General features: G+C 32.3%; 1 protein-coding gene across 1 annotated transcript in view; it reads left to right on the top strand.

Annotated features, from left to right (window-relative positions):
* The window catches only part of LOC124361210 (serine protease snake-like), a 38,938-nt gene extending 13,269 nt beyond the window's left edge, over positions 1–25,669 (top strand). The window contains exons 2-9 of the mRNA XM_046815250.1: positions 5,502–5,686; positions 11,958–12,143; positions 13,163–13,242; positions 15,411–15,563; positions 20,210–20,319; positions 21,101–21,357; positions 24,134–24,288; positions 25,423–25,669. Coding sequence (XP_046671206.1) covers positions 5,502–5,686; positions 11,958–12,143; positions 13,163–13,242; positions 15,411–15,563; positions 20,210–20,319; positions 21,101–21,357; positions 24,134–24,288; positions 25,423–25,599 — 1,303 coding nt within the window. The 3' untranslated portion in view covers positions 25,600–25,669. The remainder of the gene's footprint in view (positions 1–5,501; positions 5,687–11,957; positions 12,144–13,162; positions 13,243–15,410; positions 15,564–20,209; positions 20,320–21,100; positions 21,358–24,133; positions 24,289–25,422) is intronic.
* Positions 25,670–25,990: the final 321 nt, after the last annotated feature.

Here is a 25,990-nt window from a genome sequence, read left to right as displayed (position 1 = left end):
CGTTCGAGTTAGACCAAGGATAAAAATAATATATTTACTATTGTTAAATATCTTATTAATTTAAAATGTTTAGGCCTATAGCAAATGTTATATTTATGTATTATTAAATACTGCAACATAATTAAATTCAGGAGGGTTCACGTCTGGTTTATACCTTCCAATTCAACCTACACTGGGTACAACACGTATGTGTTACTTCTGGGCAACTCTAAGGCTGTCCTGGAGCGGAAGATTTGCAAATGTGAGATATTGGAGTAATAGGGTTTGATCGAAAAATCAGTTTAAACTGCGGAAGAGTCTTTTGCATGCCTAAAGTCAGAAAATACTGTCCGCTTTGACGGGAAGAAGCTGGAACAGAGTTAGCCTCTCCTTCATTCAAGGTGATCTTACTGTAGTGCCCGCTATCCCGCAGTAAGTAAATTTATATACTGCCACAGTGGAAAGGAGAGCAAATTTAATAGTGTATAGTTATTAAGTTTTTTCCTACTAAAACAAATAATACATATTTATTAGTGTTCTATCACCTTTTTACTGCTCTTAATTTTAACACGAATAAAAAAAATTAAAACAGAGGCACCAAGTCACTGTTTCTTGTTTAATAATTAGTTTCAGCAAATTAACTTTTAAAACAATGTAATCTAGAATAACAAGACACAATATCACACAATAAGTATTGTATGCCTGAAACTGTGCTGGGGAAGACTTGATTAAAGATCACAAACACAAGAAAGGGTTCATTTATCCTTGTGTAGCAGAGACTGAGGGCTTTATTGACTTGCATTGTTTCATTACGGGGTTGATTCCTCTAGTTTGTTAGCATTCATGAGTTAGGCATATTCACTGATGTTTTTATACTTGTAAATTGCTTGTTATGGTTTAAAAAGTATTTTTAAAACTTTCTGAATTTGTTTCATTTCAGTCACTTAAAACCCCTAGTCTAAACTAGTAATTATACTCTAAAATACGATACTACTTACCATTAAGGTAAAACTGTACAGTACTGTAATATAGTTAAGGGAATATTAGAAAGAAACAAATTTTACGAGATTTTATTATTGTCTATTTTTAGTCTGTCCATGTGAGATTTTTCAATTGAATTTAAAATACTTGTTTTAATTTCACTCTGAATTGACGTTTTTTCACTTGTATTAACTGACAGTAAGTAAGTCATAGTGCAACACAAGAGCTAGTTTGAGCAGACTGTAAATAGTTGACTGTAATAAAGAGAGTTTGGAGAGAATCCATCCTAGTACAAGCATAAGTACTTAGTATTGTACGGTATGGTAGTTAAGAGGTCTAGTATAATAACACAAGTAAGATATAGTTAATAACAGTAAAAGTTCAAATGAATCTGTAAATTTATTTTGTATCAAAATTGAAAGTTATAATTTTAGAATGAATAGGACACTATTATTAATACTAAATGTGCAGATTAAATTTCAGATATCTCGTTTTATAGATATAACATGGTGCATTTCCTTATCAAGCAAAGACCAAATTAAATGTGAATGTTGCTTTATAAGTTTTCTTCCACAGAGAGATGAATGGCTATTCTGATAGTACTTCATTCCCCTTCTCACTAAGCAATTTAGTGTCCTCGTTCCTTACGAAGAGGTTTACAGCTTAAGTTCTTTGTTCTTTTTTCTCTCATACTTCCTCCCTTTATAGCCTTAAACAGTACATACAGACATATAAAATTTACCTTAATATTGCCTTGAGAAGAAAATAACAAGTGTTGTTTTACAATCACTTAAACATCATCATTATTAGTTGTCAAAATATTACTAAGTATAAATAACCGTTTACATGAAATAACTAGCAACAAAGGTTGAAAAAATGCCCGTTCACATTTTGACTGTTTTAAGTATTGAATCTCAATTTGTCTAGCTATCCCAAAATAATAATTATTAAAATATTGGGATAATATATCATATCATAACATTATAATCAAACGCAGATGATAAAATAAAAGTTAATTCAAAGCTGATCAATGCAATTAAAATTATTTATTTTTAAATTGAGACTTTTTTATCACTTTAGACTATATATAAAACACCCAACATCTATTAAAATTGTTTAATCGAACCTTTTTGCTTATATATTTATACATATACCGATTGCCCCTTTTTCTAGGCAACAATCATTATTTTCACACATTCTGTTTTGATAAATGTTTTGGAATAAAGGGGATTACAGCTTTCTTACATGATCGTACATTTCAGATGGGTAGTTACAATTAATAATTTTTAGAGCTTAGTTGAGAAGCAGGAAATATAAATAAATAAATATTTATATTTTCCAAATAGACGCTATCCTTCGATATTTTTATTTTTTTAGACACGAAAACCTTAGTAAAAATTGTATTTTAAAGTATAAACCTTCAATAGTATATTACCACTTAATTCAGTTGATTATTTTTTTGGAATTATGTAAATGACTAGAATTTTTGTTATTATAATAGTACTCCATTGTTTCATCTTATCATGGATAACAAAAAAAAAACTTGTCAGTAAGTTTTAAATATGTTCTATGCCTAATTGTTTGAAGTATACTAACTCTTCACAAGAAGAATGATCATACTGTTAGTTTGAGTTTAAAGCCTGCTTGAATAACAATATGTTTCAATTTGTGGTTTTAAATATGTGCAAGAGCAGTCGAATATATCTTTAATTTATATTAATTTATTGTAATGCCAACTGCAGGTTGTGAAATTTGCAATAAATCTTCAGTGCTATTGAAATTAAACCATTCTAAATTAAAGATTATCTTTACGATCAACCTAGTAAATTGATTGTAAACTAAAATGTAATTCACAATCGGGAAATTGATAACTCTATATTTATTACTAATCAGTGAAGATAACTATCAGCTCAGCATTATTCATCATACAGATTCTCACCCCTCACCCTTAAACGGCAATTAAGCATTAATTAGCTTCAAGTTTTTATATATAAGTTATCAATGAATTATGAACGTTCAAGCAGTAGAAGTGAATTTTAGTAATTTGTCGTTTAAAATTGCGTTAATCAATGAGACAGTTAGTTTAATAAGAAATTTGGTCGCATTTTCCCGTGACTAAATTTGCCTACATTAAGTATACATAAAAGTAATGGGATAAAAGTTATTCTCAAAGAGAATGTAGATAGTTCAAGTGCCAGGTAAGGAATAAAATGACACCTGAGTAATATTATTCTGAAGACCTTATATTTCAAACTCAAAGTCATGAATGTGTTGAAGTAAATTTATAACCTCGTGCATATGTACGTGATTTGAACCAATGAACAGTTTTTAACATTAGCATAAGGTTATTCCTGATTTCTGTTTACTGAAATATGGGAACCTTCCTGAAACGTGCATTCCAGCTGATAACAGCATTGAACTAAGTTATCAATAGTTGTAAATGGAATTAGAAGGGTTTATATTACTTTCTCCTGGTTAAGTGTTTAAAATCCAAGTTTGTGAAGAAATTAATCCAATTTTATATTGTAACTCAACATATATTATGTCTTCATCGGCATTGATAATGTTGGGTGTCTTTATTTGTGTGTATCAAAAAGTGACTCTGGTTATATTCGTCTTAAGGGTAACTATGTTGGCAACGAGAAATAGGCAGAATAAGCACATTTTAAAACGAAATACTTGGCAAAATGTTAATCGTATTACATTTACAGTAACTTATCAACAAATGCTATGGAGTTACTCTGTTATATTGGTTAATTACATAAAAAACCTTGAACATTTAGATTAATCCTCAATGTTATCTTCACAGCAAGCAATAAGGAAAAGTGGTTTCCTGTGACTTGTTGTCTGGGATGACTGACGTAAATAGATGGGTGGAGCTTATATATCATAAGTTTCAGTTTAAAGATTTCTATTAACGCAGTTTAAAAAACAATATTTATAAATACATGTGTTTGAAATTTAGAATAATTGCTATAGTTTATTACTTTAAAATAAACAAAATGTAATAAACTATCGTATATAATACTAGTACGATTGTTTGCGTATGCCTGGGATATTGCCTTAAACCAAATTAAATGCCTCACATCACTGGATAAGGTAGTTTTTGGTAATTTGCATTGTTTTGCAGATGCAAGTAAACTCGGTTTGTGTTTACTTCTGTACAGGATATACTTGGAAATGTTTATATAGGTTATAGATTTTCAAATATAGGTTTTAGGTATTTAAATAATATTTAAATGACATAAATAATCAATTATTAAATAGTTTCTACGATGTAATTAGCTGAGCGTTTAGCGGAGATTATCCAGGATGTTGTCCGTTGAGGAACTAACGCGAAACCTCCCACGTTGAAGTCTAGTGTGGGTTTAACCTGATATTAATCACAATTAATATAGACGAAAAGCTGGCAACCTATAGGAACTGATGATCTCTGAGAATAATTTGATTCACTTACATTATTACACCGCACACACCCAGCCCCTACACTTGATCTCCTTTATGTTTTTGCGATTCGTAGTCTTCCCCTTTGTCATACAAAATACTGTAAATAATGTTTCTTTAGTGTAACAAAATCGGAAAATGCTTTTTTCAATGTTTCGAGAAAGTGCACACATTTATTCAAACATACGTTCAAAAGATGACTTAAAGCATGTTGAACTTCTAAAAAAGAAGTTTTTAATTTGTTAATCTTGAATCATCAAGACGTTTGATGTGCTACTTGCTTCAGACAGCGTGTTATATGCTAAGGATCTGACTGCGTTGTTTCGTGAGAGTGAGAGAATTAACGCGGAAAGCAGTAGGTGGATAAAAATATTTCAAAATATTTTCATGCATATTTAGTGAAGCATGTTACGCGACACTTGGTGTGGTGAAATTTCACATGGTATAATGAGTTTTCCCATATACACTCATAGGAAAATCTTAATATTTATATTTTCTACTGTTTGTAATTTTCAACCACCACTCCAATGCAATCATTTAAAGAAATTAAGCATACAAATCAAGACGCTGCTAGGAATTGGTAGCTTTTACGCCACAAATCTCAAATATAATCAGCTTATTTGTGTTTGGTGGTTAGCAAACAATAATATAGCCACTTAATAAGTTGTCTTTATAATTGATTTACTAATTATGATAGGTTTAAATCTAAACATCTGTTGTTTTCAATTTTGAAAGTAGGAATTAGATTTTAGTATCTCAGGTTTGAAATGTAATCTTCTTTTTTTGATATTGGTACTTTCGATCGATAGATCAATAAAATGAAAAGGACAAAACGAAATAGAAATCGTTACAAGTGAAAGGCTGGTACAAAGCTCTTTAATCAAAATGACAAAAGCCTCTTTTACAAAGTGTCAATGGATAAGCACTGTGTCACTCTTGCACAAGCCCGTACGTTACTCTGCTTTTGTCAGATACTTTCATTTGTCTGCCAGTAATGTTTAAGAGAGGAAAATAAGCACGGTACGGGAAGCATGTGCATGTGTGAGATGACGGTAGAACCAGTTATAAAAGTACTAGTCGTATATTGCTCGTATCAGTGACCCCCATGACCCAGCCGCATACCCAGCCGCATACCCCGCCGCATACCCCGCCGCAGCCGCGTCGACCTCCGCCACATTCAGTGTCAACATGCGGTCTACGGCAGTAGCAGTCTGGACCACACTCTGGACGGTGTGTTACGCGTATGGCTGGGACTTCCCAACCGATAGGAACCTTGAAGAGAGTGAGTAATAATTTTGAAAATGTTGAAAATTATTGTAATGAATACATGCATTCTACGGTTAATGTTACAATGTTTCTTACTTTTCATACAGTTAAATCAAAATGTTTTGCAATGTACATATCTTGAACTCAACAATATATATATCCACAACTCTTTATTTTGTTACCTATTTAATCCCAACATCGTGAAAATGGTTCAGTTGTTTAATATGATGGACGTCATTTTTAAGTTTTATGTGTAATTATTTATAAAACTTAAATAGTAATTATATGTAATTAAAAGAAAATTAATCTTTGTTCATTTATAACATGTATTAGTTGTGTATTTTTTAATTACCATAATAATTTTACACTCTTGGGTCCTATTAAAATAGTTCCATAACAATTTTTAGTGCAACTTCAAACTTAGAAATTTATTAAAAATAATGGATACAACAGAGGAACTCATGATTTTATTTTAGATATAGAAAAATATGAAGGTTATAGCTGTTGCTTGACAAGATATAATGTAACCACGTTTTAAAGGGTTTAATATAGAAAACTGTATTATCGTAATATTTAAATCAAAGTAATAGAAATGTTATTAATAATTACACGTTTTGTGTGTGTGTGTGTGGGTGTGTGTAGTGTGTGTGTGTGTGTGTGTGTGTGTGTGTGTGTGTGTGTGTGTGTGTGTGTGTGTGTGTAAAATATAAGAAAATATATGAAATATCACAATATCTATGTTTTCACAAATAAAATGCTACAGACACTAAACTACTATCTTCAGTCCTAAGATTGTATGTATATTTTCTTCGTCAGTTAACAACAAGGTAATTAACTCGTCTATAGCACTGGAAATATCTTAGAACAAAAGAAGATAAGAGATTGCAAGAAACTAAAGTAGATCCTTTTTTTGACCAAAAAAATAAAGTAAGTTAGTTAGTAGTAGAGATTTACAAATGTATATATTTTAATGGTCGGAATAGTAAAGTCAAATTTGAAAAACATCAATTTATTAGGACTGTTAATGTAAAACGGCCTGATATGTACGCTTTTTTGTTTTCACCGAAGTAGACTTCACAGTTCTACGTATTTACATATATTTCTATTTATTAGGATAACGTGGGAAATTATAATATAGCACTGGAAATATCTTAGACAGGAATTCAAAGCCTTTCGACAGGAGTAGGTTTCTTACATCTCTACATACACTCACACACCCATAGATACAAACATGTTGTTTTCTATTAAATAAGGAAAAAAACTCAAGAGTTTTTTAGCAACTGTGAATACTTAGGACTATAAGTGAATTTAATCGTCTGAAAGTAGACACTTTTTGACGAAGTAGGCTTCCACGGTCCTATGTAAAGAAAATATATTTCCTTCGTCGGGACATCGAGGCAAACGCAAGTATGGCGCTTGAAATATATTTGACTAAAAGTAAATCACAAGAGCTGGAATTAAGCGGTTTTTTAACCCACCTATGAGACCTATGTATCTATTTTATTGATCACTCAGTTGTGGCATCGGAAATGTAATTACTTAACTAGAAATGCTCTTATACACGTCAAACTTGATATAAGAGTTAGTTCCTTAACCTCTATGAAAATCTATGACACTTAAAAATATGAATCTGATCGTACGCCTTCTTACGTTAAACACGTCATAAAGGGTGACACATGTTATAGAGGGTCTTATAACACTCATATTAACATTACATCATAAATGATTTCACTTAGTAGGCTACGATATAAATTAAAAACACCCGTGTGAATCCGCGAATACCAGCTAGTACAGTAAGTAAAGTAAAATAAAATGATAATATAATAACAGTGAGCTATTAATTTCAATGTTAAGCTGTTAATAAGTGTTAATAATTAGCTGAAAATTAAGAGTAAAAGTGTATCGGTTTTAATACTTATCGGGTTTACTTAAAAAAAGTTTGTTTAATTTATTCCAAGGTGTTCAAATGTTTCAGTTTCATACCTTTATTCAATTCTAATATATAATTTTGTTATTCTAAAAAGAACGGACGGAGAGACGAATTACAAAATTTTACTTTATTACCATGTATTATTAATATATATTATACTTTATACAGAGTGTCCCACGAAGAGGTTTAAACGTTTGATTTTATATTACTTGCCCCCAATTTATGCACCGAACATTTATAAACTCTACATAATTAATAAAGTTAGGGTTTTAAAATATTCTGTGAAATTTGAAGCTCCCTAACAATATTGTAGAAACAAAAATATATTTTATCTATTATAAATTAGGGTTATTTAAAATGTAAAATTTTTCTTTGTTCATCTTCAAAATTATATATAATAATACAAAAATTCAATATTATACGCAGTAGTTACGTCACCATACCTCGATTGTAACATAATAATAAACCGACATAAAAGTCTATAAAACTAATAATAAAAAAACCAATGTATTTTAAAGTAATAAAAAATGGTTATTCTTTAAAATATAAAGATACACAAAGACAATACTTTTGATGCTGTTTTCACTAATAAAATAAAATAGATTTTAAAAACTTATATATCATCCTATCTATTGTAAGAAAACTTTTCTTTATTGCATTTCTTACGATTAAACAAGTTTAATGATCTATATATATATAAAACCAGGTTTTAGTATAGCTGAATATCAATATATTGTACTATGCAGGTAGCTGAATATCAATAATACTATGCTGTAATAAATATTGATTGCCATTGTAAGCGCTTAAGTAATGAATAATCAATATACCACGTTTTTATGAATATAAGAAGTTCTATTATTTATAAAATTTTGAAATATAGATAAAGGTATATATTCTCAATTACTAGTAAATTAATTAAATGCTAGCAAGAATTTCAGAATATGTATTTTATTTGTCTGAAAAAAATGTTATATTATACTGCATTCTGCTTTCACTTATTTGTAGTTTTATTTAAACGTCGCATTAAATTCAAATATTACGTGGTATGGCTTTAAATAATATTTGTTTCATCAGTATAAATATTATATTTTACGTTCTAGATCCTTTTTTTGTTACTAACATATTTGTATAGTTTTTAAATCAGCTTATTTTAATTGAAAAAACTTGTGCATTCTGTAGTGTAATTAAAATGAAGACTTCCAGTTACTTTCTCCTACACTAATAGGTACATATTTAGTTTGTTTGAGAATGTGTCAAATTTAAATGGGTTATTCATTCAATAAAACCAATGAACCCATAACCTACTTAACCTCGTTGCTCTGCCGTGTTTCAAAACAATGACCTTAAAACCTTAACAAGTACGGAATTAACGAGAGAAATTTCCATATTATATTAATTTGAGGTGATGTTTAGTTCCAAAACCTCAACCTGTGCACTCTATCCTTCTTTGATTCTCTAAGACAGAGTCCTAATTACCTCTAAGAAACAAGTCACTAGGAAAACTAATATAAAAAATGTCTTTGCAACTTATATTTTCTGATTGCTCTAAGTCAAGTTCCAAAGGCCCCCTAGAGTTTCATCATCTGGAACTCTTACGTAAACAGAAAACATTCTCTCGGAACCTCAGAGGTAACTTATAGTTAACAGTTTCCAAATTTCGCACTCTTTCTGATTCATTATACCAGTTGGATCTCACGTTAATTCAAACATAAATATCATTAAAATAATTTAAAAGTAAATTAAAAAAATTAAAACCTTGTGACTTCCTTCAAGCATACAAAGCAGAAAAAGAATATCATCGAGTAGCCAAATACAAAATTATAAGTTTGATTGCACTACAGACGAAAGGCGCATTAATGTAAAGAAACCCGTATCTCTAATATTTTCTTCGATTCAATATTCCATGATCTCTTATTTATACAAATGAAAAAAATATTTGCTATTTACACACTTACAAATACAATTTTTTAATTTTATGACTAGGGTGACCTTCTTTTCTTTAAAATCTTGGTCTAATCATTTTGTAAAAACAGTGAACATGCACGAAAAAAAAAAGATTTAATAAACCAGACAGAATTTACCATCTCTCTTATTTTAATAATATGTAACACTTATAATATGAACACGAAATATAATTTGAGATTTAATATAAACACGTATCTCTGATTTTCTTGTTGCCTATTTAATAATTTTTAAAGAACTGTTTTAAAGAAAGTTTTTGAAATATATAAGGTTATAACCACTTCTGTTTATTTTTCCATCATAAAACCGTTTGTTTTGGATTTAACTAAGGAATGTTCACAAACTGATTAGAACAAGTACGAGTTCTATAAATGTAGTTTTTATGTTATCTTTAGGATTGTACGACTTTCCAGACTACCCTTAAAGGAGTTGTATGACAGTTATAAGGCCTTATAAGTGGTTTTTAATAAATAATACCAGACAATATTTATATTTTTGTCTTAAAATATACAAGAAGACATTTGGCCCAGTTGTGCTATACTCTTATAACAAATCTTTCAAAAAGTTTTAATACTCCAGTCAATTTTTATAAATGTACAACAGCATCAATCCAGAATAATAAATAATACCAGAACGTAAAAGATGTATAATGTCAATATAATCTCTTGTTACTGTTGAGTTTCAAAATTTTATTTCTTAAATAATATTTAGAATCTCCGTTTCCTGTACTTAGAACTACCTTACACGTGTAAAACACAACCGCATGAAGTTAGCACTTAATTGTTGTTCAACACGGTCATGCTTTCCTGCAGCACCCGCAAGATACAGTATTTAATGTAAACATAGTAAAAGTTGTGAAAAACACATTTAAGACTTTGATTTAGTTGTTTATTTAGTTATAAAATATAAAAGAATCTTGTGGTGCATTTTACCTACTTAGGCTCTTAAGTGTTTTGGAAACATTAATTAATAAAAATGCACTGCGTTTGTTGATAGGTTGCCTGTATAAGAGGACATACTGGTAAATAAATTTACATGATAAACACTATAATATATTCTAATTTTGTACATAACTTTTTTCCCTGAGGACTGGCAGCAAAAACGATGCTACACGTTTGTGGGTTTCTGGTTTTGAATGGGTGGTACTGATGGGCCCTTTCACATATCGCGAAGGAAGGAACCCCTCAAACACGGTGCGTTGAACCCCCTTCGTAGTGCCGGTTCATTCCGGAAAAACGACCTCCCGCTGATTCATTGAACTACTGTGTGAATTTCGCGGAAACTCACAGGGAAATAGAGTATCGACAGGATTTTCCTGCTCTGGAGGATGACTGTTGGAGTAAGTGGAGGTCACTTACTGTTAAAGGTTCTTGTTAACTTAAACTTGAGGGAGGAGGGTTGGTCATTTACCCTGTTTGAATGTAGGTGGTTGGAAAGAGCTAGTCCCCCTTCTTGCTATCGATCTTTACAAGAGATATTACTCACCTTGAAAATGCTTACAGTCCCTTACTGTTAAAGGTTCTTTTTAACTTAAACTTGATGGAGGAGGATTACTCTCTTACCCTGTTTGAGTGGAGGGGGTTGAAAAAGAGCTAGTCTCCCTTCTTGCTATCGATCTTCACAAGAGATATTACTCACCTTGAAAATGCTTACAGTCCCTTACTGTTAAAGGTTCTTTTTAACTTAAACTTGATGGAGGAGGGTTACTCTCTTACCCTGTTTGAGTGGAGGGGGTTGAAAAAGAGCTAGTCTCCCTTCTTTCTATCGATCTTTACAAGAGATATTACTCACCCTGAAAATGCTATCACTCAGGAAGGACGCACAGCGGTCCTTCTAGGACTAAGTGCAATTGTGGGTTTCCGGAGCTTATTGTACTAAATGAAAAGGCAACTATTGTATTATCTGATCTCAGGACCAAAATCATTGGCCTGTAAGTGTTAACTGTTAATCTGATAAAAGTATTTTATCGATTGGTGCACTTAAATATTTTACACACTTTATCCTAGACAAGCTTAAGTACATCTTATGTTCTTTTGACTTACCTGTTGAAGACCTCCGCACCTAGTGAAATAAACGGAGAAAGGACACTATGATGAGGAACGTTTACAATATTTAGTAATGACTTCTCACGCCTATAGTATCTCGGTATCTAATACAGGGTGGCTGGTGACAATCATATTCGGGTCTGGAGAGAATTCACATTAGGGTTTAAATATATTTGGAGAGATCTGCTTTTGTAAGTAAGGGTAATTGTTGACATGTTGTAGCGGATGGAGATTTAACTACAGTATACTACTTATTTTTATCAGGTGTCAAGATCTGTTAACACTAAGGTGTTACTAAAAGCCAAATATAAATTTTGTTAATATGTTTAAATCATCCAATTTTGTTCCAGATGACGTGTGCCGGGACGATGGGGACAAGGTGTGGCGCTGCCGCAAAGCACGCGAGTGTGACGCCCTCCCGGAGCTCACCAGAAATGGAAAGGTGGTCCCGTGTTCGCTGGCCAACCGCCACAACCCACTGGTCTGCTGCCCTCCTCCAACCTCCAACCACGTCAACCAGACTATCAGTCAACAGAGTGAGCCGGTTCAATACCTATATCTCCCCGGCTCATGTGTGTTTTATATAGTGTATGTGTGTGTGGTTTATTGGCTGCAGAGGCCACTGACCATTTGAAGGCGTTTGGCCTTTCCGGTAGAGTGGCAAAGACTCCGAGCCGTGGTGTACAAGTTAGGAGTAGCTCCAGTTTAAAATTTTGTTTAATTAAGTGTTTTTGTTAGTTTTGCTGAGCTGTAATACTTATATACTTAATATCTTGTTTAAACCTTATATTATTACGTTATCCGTTTTATAGGATCCTCCATTTTCATTGCAGTTTCATCAATGTCTTTAATAATATTAACTAAATGTATTTAAAATTTACCAACTATTCCACACTGGTTATTATATTTTTTTTAATAGATTTACTGCAATGAAGCTAAATAGTTTCTTCTAATCTTAAATAACTTTCCACATTTAACTTTAAAAATTGACCACAGTTAGGATGAATTCAATTGTTTTAACATTATAACTGTGAATATTATAATTGACTGACTGTTAATGCTAAAGTAACCTATGAGTTAGTATTTGTACATAAATAAAAAGTTGCACTCGTTTTGCAAGATTTTATATAACGAAAAGTGATTTCAATGAGGAACTATTAACCTTGAAATAAAAGTTAAAAGTATTTGTATACATAAAAACAATTTTTTGCAACGTTTACTTAGGTTAACCACAAAGAACTCAAATCAATGAATATCAACTAACAATAAAATAACAAAGTATTTAACCCGAACAATTTTAGTTTTACATAGAGAATTTGTATCAACTTCAGAACTTAGTGTTGTTTTATATTTGATTATTTATTTGATCTAATGTCAGTATATTAAATTTTTTTTATTATTGTGACTTTATTTATGTGACATTTCAGTATAATTATAATAAAAGTGCATGTGAATTAGTATATTTTGCATGGTAGAAGTGTTAAACTAATATGACTGTTATTAAATGTTTTTGTCCACATTTCATATTGAAATTAAGTATGCGTTATGTTAATAGAGTGTCAAGAGTATAAGGAGGCTCTGTGTCACCAGACGTCAGAGCCCAACCAGCGACTCGCCGGCGGGCCTCCTGATACGGTAAACTGTCGAAAATATTTGTTTAGTTCTTTATATTATTAAAAACTAACTGTCAACGGTATCTGTTTAGTCCTTTATATATATAATTATATATATATATATATATATATATATATATATAATATATATATATATATATATATATATATATATATATATAAATAATTTCAATAAACATTGAATCGCAAAAAGTACTTGCTCCGCCGGGACTCGAACCCGGATCTCTCACTTGCCGGGTGAATGTGCTAACATTACACCACAGAGCCTTCACTTTTTACGATTCAATTATTTTGTATTTGGCCGTATCTGTCACATATGCGTTTAAATAACCAAACTAACATATGATCGGAAGACCAAACATTAATTAAATTAGGCTATTGCCATTTATACAAATTTGATGTATATATATATATATATATATATATATATTATTTTAATAAACATTGAATCACAAAAAGTACTTGCTACGCCGGGACAAGTACTTTATTATTATTATTATTATATATATATATATATAATATTAATAAACCTTTTTAACACTTTTTGATCTTGTATACAATGTACATTTCAAATTCTAGGCATTCATCTTCAGGTACTATTAGGTTAAGCATGAATCTAATATGGATCAAGCTCACCTTTATATATATTTATTGAAAACTAATAATTGTTTCAAACTACCTCATTTAAGACTAGTCGTGCTCTTTTGTGATACGTGGGAGTGATAAAGAGCGTAATTTTTAGAAACAAATCATAAGTAACGAATTCAATTACTTAGAGACAATAATAATTATTCATTTATTGCTAAAAAAATTATGGTTGCCTGTAAAGTCGGTTTTACGGGCGAAGATTTTACGTGACAACGTCTTTTTCTCGGTAGAATATTTATTGATATGAATATTATTAAATTGCACAATAGGAACAAGGAATTGAATGAAAATAAGAATTGCACAAATTTTAACTATAGAAATATATTTTGTTTACTAAAACATTGTTCATAATTTGAAATTAATTAAAATTTGTTATTGTAAATGGTAAAGTTGAATAAAACATTTACTAAAATTGGAATTTGAAATTCTTGCTAAACACAGTTAAATTCTAACTCCGCGCGTGGTGATTGGTCGGTTTAGTTCGTTTGTTTGGTCGCACTGTTATGACAGGTTAGAGGTTATAGTTTGTTATTTTAAATGTTTGACTAGCAATACGCGCTGTTTCTTCTCAATCGACTGAATTACGATTGATTGCAGAGTGATTTAAACTAATAATCTACTTAACACTAGCAACATTTGTCAATAGTATGACATAACCCATAAACTCAGTTTCTCAACTTTTGTGTCAATCTAACAATTAATCAATCAATCATAGTTTACGATAATGAAATATCAGTGTACAATTATTTACCTTTATTGTTGTAGTTGTTGTAAATGACGAATCTAAGCACTCCACATTTTCACGAATAAACATAGTTATCTGCTTTATCCCGTGCGGCGGACCCACAGTTATCTGCTTTATCCCGTGCGGATCCCGTGCGGCGGACCCACTGGACGGGCATCGTAACGTTACCGGGCGTTACACTTTTTCATGAGTGACTCCGAGCCGCAACCTAATTTAAGACGTTGTCACGTCAATAAACATTTTTTAGTTCACACTGAGTCGAAACATAGCGTCCACAATTAAATTAGTTTTTACACAAAGTCTTTTGACTTAGCATTGCTTTTTAAGCGAGTTTAAAACATATCAAGAATGTAATTGTGTAAGGAATATTTTGTTGCGAGTTAACCGGAAAATATATTATATGTTAGGTATGAAACCGACCAATAGGAGCCATGACAATTATTTTTACCCCAAATTCAACAAGGTCTTTTACTTGTACAAGGATAATTAAATTAATGATAATAAATAAATTATGATAAATTAGTATAATTAGATAGGATAATTGGGAAATGGGGAAATGCGAACGAGGATATAAGGAAGCAAGAGAATTTATAGTTAATTCAATGCGTATAATAATTATAAAGGACTATTTGTACTACTGTATGTTGAATGAATATTCTAAATCATTAAATAACAAAATATAAATTATTTTTGAGTTAAAGTACTGAAGTTAAAGTGTATGCACTATTAAAAAAAATACTAAGTCTGGAATACATCTCATATGTTCATGTTCTCAGCTGCTAGAAAGTACGTCACCTGTCACTAACGACACAGATGATTTGTTGACGGAAGCGGGAAAGGAGGATCAGGACCAGTGTACCACCGAGACGCAATCTAGGATATTAGTGTACGGCGGGGAGCCGGCCTGTCCGGGAGAACATCCACACATGGTTAGTCGTTATTGTTATCTCCAAAGTACACACATAATACACCATGAATGCCGGGTGTCCCACGAAGAGGTTTGAACGTTTGATTTTATATTACTTTTATTATTTACCCATTTATGCACCTTCCAAGCAATCTTCCAACAAGATGGTGCTCCTCCTCATTTTGCAAGTTTTGTCAAGCGATTACTAAATGACACTACGTTGAACTTACTAAATGAACTTACTAAACAGCCTTCATAGCCTTTTGATTGGTCGTGGAAGTGATTTTTTAGATTGGCAACCCCGATCCCCAGATTTACCTGTGTGTTATTTCTTTCTATGTTGGTATTTAAAGGAACAAGTTTGTACTCGTAACTTCAATATTCATGAAAAATTAAAACAATCAATGAAGAAAGATCATCTCCAGATACCTCAGAATTTCTTTGTAAGAGCTTACGATTCATCTATTATCATTGTGTAGCTGTGGATGAAGTACAGTTCGAATAATTGTAGGTTTTTAATACGCTATGTTCTAATTTTCTAATTGAAATGCTTTATTTCTCTAGAATATGTCAATAAATAGTTTTACACAACCAAAAATACTGTTTTTTTACCGTTTTTAAAGCATAGTTTTCTTAAATGCCACCATTTTGTTTCAACAATGGCTCGAGAGCTGAAATTTTCACAGAATATTTTTAAAATCTATTTAATGGGTTATGTAGAGTTGTTAAATATTATTTAAATATTGTGATGACACTGGACACAATTTAAAAGCACGCATGGTACTCTAAATTGGTTTCTCTAACATTAAAACTCAAACTCAAATATCTTTATTGCCATAAAAACATATAAATGCATAGCAAAACGTCTTGAACATATTTTATATACAATGGTATTGTGCAAACTAAAATGTATTATCTTTTATAAAATCGTCAACACAATAATACTCTTTGTTTATTAAAATGTCCTTTAAAATATTTTTAAACTCATCTAGGCTTGCTTCCGATTTTAGGTTTGAAAGAAGTTTATTATAGAATGTGGTGTGGTTATATATGGGATGCTTTTGCAAAAAGGCTGTTCTGTGAGAAGGAATGGCTAGGCAGTCATTGTTTCTAAGGGTTCTGAGAGTTGAAGGCCTACAAAAGAGGTGTAGATTTCTTTTTGCAAAGACTAGTGACTCGAGTATGTAGATTAAGGGGAATGTCAAAAGTTTATTTTCCATAAATACTCATCTACAGCTTTGCCTTCTTGGTAAGCCGAAAATGAGTCTTATGGCCTCTTTCTGCAGGATGAACATTCTTTTAGTTTTTGTACTCTCTGACCCCCATATTGAGACAGCGTAAGCCATGTGGGGTAAGAAGCATCCATAATAAACCAGGATTAGGATGTTTCTGCTGCAAATGAACGCGAGCCTACGAAGAAGAAAGATGCCTTTGGAAAGTTTTTGGACTACTTTATCTATATCGCTTGAAAAGTTCAGGGAGCTGTCAATTTTAAGACCCAAGAAGTCAACCTCATTGCAGGGAAATATTTCCACATCACCAATAAAAATATTGCCTGATCTGATGATGTCACTCCTTAGGCTGAAATCTATAAAATTAGTCTTCTCCGTGTTTACATAAAGTCGATTTTGTGCCATCAACTGCAATAGAGAGCTTTCTTAAATGAACATTTCAACCTCAGCCTGGTCTCTAGAGTTTTGTGAAACGCTCAGCGATGTGTCATCTGCGAAGAGACAAAGATTTCCATTGGTCATACTTTCGCTTATGCCGTTGACAAACAGGGAGAAAAGAATTGGTCCGAGAACGGAGCCTTGAGGCACTCCAGTAGTGATCTTAGCTTCTGTTGATTGGTGCATGGACAAACAGCCACGCACATCCGTGTATGGAATCGAGACTACTTGATCCGATCACAAAGAAATGAAGAGATCCATTCGTGAGCTCTTCCCCTGATTCCATTGTTATAGAGTTTTTCTAACAGTAAAGCGTGATCAACTAGGTCAAACGCCTTGCTGAGGTCGAGGAAAAGACCCATTGTGCTTAACCGTTTATCCAAATTTTTGACTACTTCTGAAACGAAACTAAACATGGCATCCACTGTTGAAACACTCTTCCTGAAACCGAATTGTCTTTCGAAAAGAATCTTATGATGTTCTAAGTGGAGTAACAGACGTGAGAGGAAGACTTTCTCAAACACTTTAGAGAATGTCGTAAGAATCGAGATTGGTCTATAGTTTTCAGAACTTTTGCAGTCACCTTTTTTGTAGATTGGTTTAACGATGGCTGTTTTCAGTAGAGTTGGAAAGGTTCCAGATTCAAAAGACAAATTGATCAGATGAACTAAAGGCGCTGCGACGAACTTAGCTATTCTTTTAAGAACAGTTGACGATATTTTATCATGCCCAGCAGAGTATTCTATCTTGAGAGAGTCGATCACGCCGATGACTTCCGAGTCGCATGTAGAAGTGAGAAAAAGTGTGCCTGATATGACCCTTCGAGATGATATATTCTGTAATGACTTTGGGCAAGAATCTACTCTATATCTTTCAGACACTTCTATAAAGTGTTTATTAAAGATTTCAGAGACAGATATGGGATCACTAACCTCTGCTAGCTCGTCTGTTCTCAATATATATGGTTGGAAAGATTTATTGCATTTTTTAGGATTAAAGCTGTTTATTACACGCCAAGCTGATTTTTGAGGGTGTTTTTGATAATAGTAATTTGTTTTGAATGTTTGAAGCTTTTAAAAATCGAATGCTATTCCTGAATTCTTTTTTTAGCTGAAGAAAACTCTGTCTCTGAGGGTGAGTGGAGGTCAGGTGTGTGGTTGACCGATAACATTCCATCATTCTTTCTCTAAGATCTGCGGTTTTAGGGTCTAGATGTACTTTGTCAGCTAACTGAGGGTTTCTTTTTCGCAGAAGGAGACATCAAAGTAATAGTTTAGAGTATCTAAGAAGATTTTTGTTCCCTCAGATACATCAGAAGTACACAATACATCCTCCCATGTTTCATGTTTAAGTAGATGACGGAAAGTTCGGATGCTGTCCTCTGAAAAATTACGTACTACTTTAAACGTTGTCTAGTTAGCTTCGGAGCTCGCAATACTATACTTCACATCAGCTATCTGGGCATGATGATCAAAAATTGCCGTTTCAAGTACGAATGATGAGAAGTCTTTTCCATCAACATTGGTGAAAATATTGTCAATAAGAGTTCTTGAGCCGCCAAACTCTCTAGTATAGGAGACTATAGTATGACGTAGGCCATGACATAGCATAGTACATATAAATTGACTACAGTGAGAGTTCTCAACAGCGAAGTCCAGGTTGAAGTCACCAGCAACCAAAACCTCGAATTTCATTTTAAAGAGATTGCTAATGCAATTGTCGATAGCGTCGATAAATGAAGTTTTGTCGTTCAAAGTGTTTTTGGTGGTCTGTATACTGAGAGGACTAGGTGGGGTGGGGTTGTTGATTAATCTTCAACTTGATGGCACATAGTTCACATACCCCTTCAGTGCAAGAGGATCTCACATCAATTTCTTCTGCTGGTATGTTGTCCTTTACCATAATACACACCCCCCTCTCTGCACAGTTTTGCGTGAGAAAAATGAAGCAACTCGGAATCCAGGTATACGGAAGGCTTCCATCTCAGGCTCAGCAAGAAAATGTTCCGTGAAACATATTATATCAGGAGAGGTGGAGTCAATAATAAATTCTATTTTGTCACATTTTGTCACGATATTTTTTATTGGCTGCGGTAAAACATACTGGGCAGGGATTTCATCTAAGAACTTCTAATCAAGATTCAACTTAACTAATAAACAATTTTCAGCCAAAGTAAATAAGCGACTACAGGAACGCAGTGTACAATCAAATTAAAGTATAATCAATAATGCTTCATACACATATTACATTTTTCTCTGTGACCATCAAGTTCAGCGAGCCCGTCGTGCAGTGTCTACTGTTATTATAAGGTTAGACATAAATATATTAAATTCCTAAGGCTTACGACAGAAGACATGAGATTAAGCAGCAGAGAAATATCGAACACTGGACATACATTATATTAAATTACATTTATTGCGTGCTAATGCATATTCCTAAGAATGAAAACCTAGGCTACAAATGAGAACAGCAATCCTGGACACCAGCGGGGTTACTCTTTAGGGCAACTATCAAATCCTACATATTTTACATCATGATTTTTTCTACTTCTAATCATAAAAAAACCATGATGTATAAATTACGCAGCTATGGCGAGAAAGGCTGATTCAATGCAAATGTTGAGGTTACCTCTAGTTCATCTTCCTCTTACGTGCAGCATCTGAATTCTGATCCTGTTGTAGACTTGATTCCTGAAATCTGGAGTCATGTTTGTCTGAATGGATCCAAAAATATTCGATGTCGAGGAACGAAAAACTTTAGGTTGGAATAGTCGCAGTAGGAGCGTGCAAATGATCTGAACGTGGTTTAAATCAATTATTATGTCTTGGTGTTATTACAGGCATTGGTTGGATTTGGACAAGAAGTCAAGATATCATGCATGTGTGGTTGCTCTCTTATCAGTAAAAGATTTGTGCTGAGTGCAGCTCACTGTTCTGAGCCAGAAGGGCTGTAAGTTACTTCTGTACATATTTTTTGATATGAGTTGATATCATTACAGGCATTGGTTGGATTTGGACCAGAAATAAGAATATTATGGAGGTGTGGTGGCTCTCTTATCAGTAAGAGATTCGTGCTGAGTGCAGCTCACTGTTCTGAGCCAGAAGGACTGTAAGTTACTTATGTAAATATTCTTTTATCTTTAATATTTTAGTAATGACCTTGAAATGTTAGTTTTTTATGTTGATAGGACAGGTGACATCTTTAATAATGAATTGAGATCATAATAGTAAAACACACATATTAACCATAATATTAGATGATTGATTTATAGATAAGTAATGAACATTAGTTAATTACTGCAGAAAAACTTTAAATAATGCTAATTATAAGTAAATGTTTTGTTGTAACCGGTTTATAAACAGCTTTGCAATACTGATTGTATTGTCTAAGCGAAAATTATAGATTCCATTCGTGGCCTAGATCAGTAGCGCCGTAAATGTGTACTCCTCGATCGGCTGTTTGAAAAGTGCCTTTAGTTGTAAGGCACCAAAAGTAATGTATGATTTGTGATACATAAAAAAGAGATGTAGGATTTCATATGAAGTAAAGACTTGATATCAGAGAAGAAAGTTGTCTCTTGGTATCCACCAACTATCTTGTGAACATTTGTTATTGTGAACCATCACTTGAATTAGGTACAACTTGATATGTTTATTTAACGATCCTTAATAGCAATTACATATTTAAAAACATGATCGTTGCTTTGTTTTGATAATTTCCAACTGTACTATTTGCAATAGCGTGATTGGTTATACAATATAAATACGTGACCCTTTACATGCAGGTTATCTAAAAAATAGCTAGTTATCCTATATATTAACTATAAAAGATGACTTTGCATTAATCTAAATTTAATATTGTAATTTACAAGAGTTGACTCATGTTGCAGAGGGAAGGCTCGGTGGGTATTGCTGGGAGCTATAGACATCAGAGACAAGGACGGCCCTATGCGGCAGCAGTTTCAGATAGTAGAACATTACTTACACAAAGATTACCGCAGTCATCTGCTCTACAACGACATCGTGCTGTTCCGACTGGACAGAGATGTCGAGTTCACAAGGTTCGTGGCGCCTGCGTGTCTCTATCAGGGACTGACTGAGCCCGAGGGAAGGGCAGTGGTCACCGGGTGGGGCCGCAACGAGTCTGGTGGGTAACTTATCAGTCATTGAATCCTTGAAAATATTCTAGTGATTCAAGAATCATCTAAATTCAGTTGCCACAAAAGAAACAGAAAGAACGTATGTGTTGATTTGTCTTTGAATTATATTATGATAATTATTAAAAATATGTTTTATTAATTAAAAGAAGACAAGATGAGAATTAGAATAATGGCAGTCAATTTTCAATTGAAATTGTACTTTAAAACTTAAAACTAAAAACAGAATGTTTTTCTGAACACTGAAACAAAACAAAAAAGCTCCTTAAATTCCGCGATGATTGTATAAGATCATGTCATTTTTATATTACACTCTTTTATTTCTAATTTATATTTCCTTAGCCCGTAAGTTATTTCAAAAGATGTCACCCCTTTTTTCTATTAATAATAATGTACTTAAAAACTTCTTTACATTTTTACATATCGTTATTTGATCCTTGTGACAAAGTCGGCTAAATTTTATACTTACATTGACCATAATTCTTGTGGCAGTAATTGAAAAGTCAGTAGTACATTTGTAACAGATAGTACACACAGATAGTACACACGTATTTAATTTTATTTTAAGTATTGGAATACAGTGTCACTTATGTACTTGGGAACTCCTGTAAATTTTCACATATTTTTATTTGACCATCGTTACAAAGTTGGCAAACATTTTTATTTTAAATACCCATAATTAGTTCTGAATTAATGAAAAATATAATAGACCTACTCTGCATGTGTAATAAACACATGTATTTAATTCTAATTTGAGTAAATTTTTAATAGAACGTTATTGCGAAAACCAGTGCAGCAAAACTCATATTCAACTTATTTTTAATTTTATTTTCAGGTCTAAATACAATGTCTTTTTCCACATACCACCGTAAAGTACTATAACTCATAAACATAATATATTGGCATACTATAACCAATGTTTAGGTAAAAGTGAAATTGCTTAAAAAACACAAGCTATCAACTCACAAATGTACACTTTTGGTGTTTCCGCTTAGCAGTCTTGTTTTGTGTTTTAAAGTAAACGCTTTATTGTATTTAATCGTTGTTGTAACAAAAGTGAACAAATACGAGCAAAAATATTTGGTTCTACTACATTGCGTCACACATGGAGTTGGTTTATGAAGAATATGCAATTAACAACATTTAGTAATAGCTTTGTCTCTTGAACCACACTCAACAATGAACATTATCGTTTTAGAAAGAAAAACAGTAAATTGTTAGATACAAAAATAACTATACATACAAATATTATGGAAAGGCATACTCACTATTCCTGCAAATAGTTTCCTGGAAAATAGTTGTTGAAATTATTAATACAAATATATAATATTAGGCTATATATGAATTACACAGGGTGCAAAAAAGTCCCGCAAGGGCTTGACAATTCCCAAAAGATTACAGGTAAAGCAATATTACTTGGTATTTATTTACTGAGTTTAACTTTCACAACTTGAACCAAGACAAGAATATTAAACCACATAGTACAGGGCCAATATTGTTAATGTTTTAAGCTTTAAATCAGCGTAATTCTTTAAAGAGTGAACCATTTGAAGTCGGATTTATGGCATTGTACTCTACTTATAAAGACCTTTAATTTGTAGTACTACTCGACCTATGCTCTCATTTAAGATTATTTTCTGACTTCTTGCAGGCCATCCTCTTGAAATGACAAAAAGTAGTAGTTACTCCAAAAAGTAGATTTATAGGTGCAGTAATGATGTACCATGTATTATTGCTTTACCTGTAATCAGTCGGGAGTTACCAAGCCAGTGCGGGACCTTTTTACCCCCTGCATATAGGTAAATGTTATTATTATTTATTAATTAAATAGTAGACGATTAAACACTAGACTTATGACATTTCCGTGTAATAGTCCGCTACAAAAATAATAACAATGTATTACTTTACTGAATTATGTCTATCTAATCTTTAACTTTCATGATTTTAAGAATTGTATTTTTATCTCTGCTTTGTCATTCATCGGATGTTTCCAAACAGATAAATAAACATATAGACTGCTCTTTTATCTTTTGACCTTAAAGATAATAAGCTTCTCTCTTAAACAATGAGAAACTCGTATACTAGTTAGTCTCTAGGAGCTTTATATCAAGCGTTATCGCTCAAAGTGACCGACACCCAGACGGTCAGACAGACTGTTCTTTGAATTTTTGATCTCTTAATCAATACGTTTCTTACTTGGACAAGGTGGAACCCATGTGCAAAGTTTCAAGCCTCTAGCACCATTCTATCACTTATATAAGAGTTATCGCTTATATTACCAGACAACAACACAGTTTGTACCTTACTGTGTAAGGCCTAGTTGTATTTTAATACACTACAAAACGAACCATGAAAACGAAGTTAAAATTGAAGATTAATAATGTTGAAATATTAACAGTTTTTATATTAGGGTTTGGGAAACATTTTTACATTAAACAGAAAGATTTACTTTCCACTTTAAAAATAGTACACGTTACATGGAGATTATAAAAGTCTTAAAACAACCTCTCTGGATTTTTAAATTGTATTCAAAATCTTTAAGGTTAGAACGTTGTTAATTTACCACCTACGTTTAATATTTTTAGATTTTTTAACAAGTGATGTTCGATGTTATGTTTATGGAATTTTTACTCTTATTTTAAAATATATATCAATGAAAAATATAAATACATACAAAACATTTACTTTTCTGTTTATTCTCGAAATAAGTCGAAAAGAAATTGAGGTATAGCAATAATGCTTGTATTGGTTTTTTTATGTTTGCAGTTGGCCCTCTTATGCCAGTTCTACAAAAAGCATCCCTTTCGTTTCTGCCACCAGAAATTTGTAAGGAGAGAGTGGGAGTTGATATGGAGTACCCGGAAGGTATTCACTCACCTTCACAGTTCTGCGCCTGGGAATTCAGCAAGGATACCTGCAAGGTGACTATTCGTTAAATATAAAATTGGACGGAATATGTAATATAAATAGAAGGATGGAACAATGTGGAGAGCTCGATGTCATTGAAATATTTCCTTAAGAGACAAATGAAAAAATATATTTTTTAAATAGTAAAACATGCCAGCAAAGGCATATTTTAAAACACTACAATGCATACTATTCGATAAAGTATAAATACTTACAAATAATTAAAATGTAACTAAAAAATTATGCGTTTATGTTAAAGCATTTATATACTATACGTTTTTACAATAACCATGTTTCACCACCAATAAATGTTTATTAGTATGAGAGGCTATATTGGGTTACTTCTGGTTCGATACCAAACAGTTTCTTATCGAATATCATTATATAGAAGCTCCTAAAGTTAAAGAAACATTAGGTTCCTAATTTAAGTTTGTCGTTGTATGTAATTTTCTATCGACAAAACGTTCTTGCATGGTTACTAGAGGGATAATAGAGTTGTAATATAAGGACACTAGATGAATAGAAAGGTAGCTTCAGCATTTGGAGCATAAAACATGATTGGACATGGAGAGTAGGAGAAATTGTGGTGATTTCCCTCCATGGCCATCACTGACTGACTGCATACATATAGAGCCACTAAGAGGCCATGAGAGTTCGGTCTTTTAGTCTTGTGTTGCAAGGATGGGAATTTCCTCCACTGACATCAGAGGTCAAGGGATATCATGTTGACCATGTACGGTTCAAGTACTTACTTGTTGAAAACTGTCCTTTTATGGATCATCGCTTCAAATAATTTGTTTAAGTTAAGCAAATATAATTATTCAGGGTGAATTCAGGACTATTGGGTTTCTGGATACCATTACCGGTACCTAATTGTTTATTTACATAAATGCATTATTCAATATAACTGAAACTAACATAAACGCAGTTGATGAAGTTGTCAAATAAATACCTATTGCAGAACTCCTACATATTTTATAAATATACTTATAACTGGCTATGAATAAAACATTTAGTTTACCTGATTTGCGTACGTAAACATAAACACTCAAAGTTATGTATGAGACTTGTCTTGGAATAAAAATCGATTTGATCAAGAAAATTAAGCGAGAAGCTAAAAGAACGGTGATAACAAGTATGATTTCCAGTCGGACTCAGGTGGCCCATTGGTGAAGGACGAAAAGGACAGCTGTCTCGCCGTGCAAGTCGGCATTACGTCATTCGGACCTGTTCGATGTGGAGAATCTGCAACTCCCGGCACTTACGTCAGAGTGGCGTACTTCTTGCCTTGGATAGAATCTATCGTCTGGCCTTCAACTAGATAGATTTTATAGTAATAAATTTTACTGGTTTTGTCTTTCATGTATATATTATATGTTCATTATACATTTTTGATATTGTTTTTAATTTTATGTTTGTCAAACCAAATCCACTGTTTTAGAAAATGGTCTATATAAAACATGTATAATGAAATTATACATGTCTATAACGCAACTAATTCGTTTAATTTTAATAGTTTTCTCTTTTATAAATACCATTTCATAGAAGTTTATTTTACAGAGTTTAATTTTTTCTATGAATTTACTTCTTTATAACTAATGAAGACTTGGTATTATTGAAACAAAATACCACGTTTTGAACATACATGTAATTGGTTTCGACAACTTTTAGTTATAGTTTCTACTACTTAAGATGTTTTACACATAAAAAAAGATT

Source organism: Homalodisca vitripennis, chromosome 4 (assembly GCF_021130785.1).
Source record: "Homalodisca vitripennis isolate AUS2020 chromosome 4, UT_GWSS_2.1, whole genome shotgun sequence".
Lineage (NCBI taxonomy): Eukaryota > Metazoa > Arthropoda > Insecta > Hemiptera > Cicadellidae > Homalodisca > Homalodisca vitripennis.
Note: the sequence above shows the minus strand (reverse complement) of the source record. Positions and strands in the feature narration are given on the sequence as shown.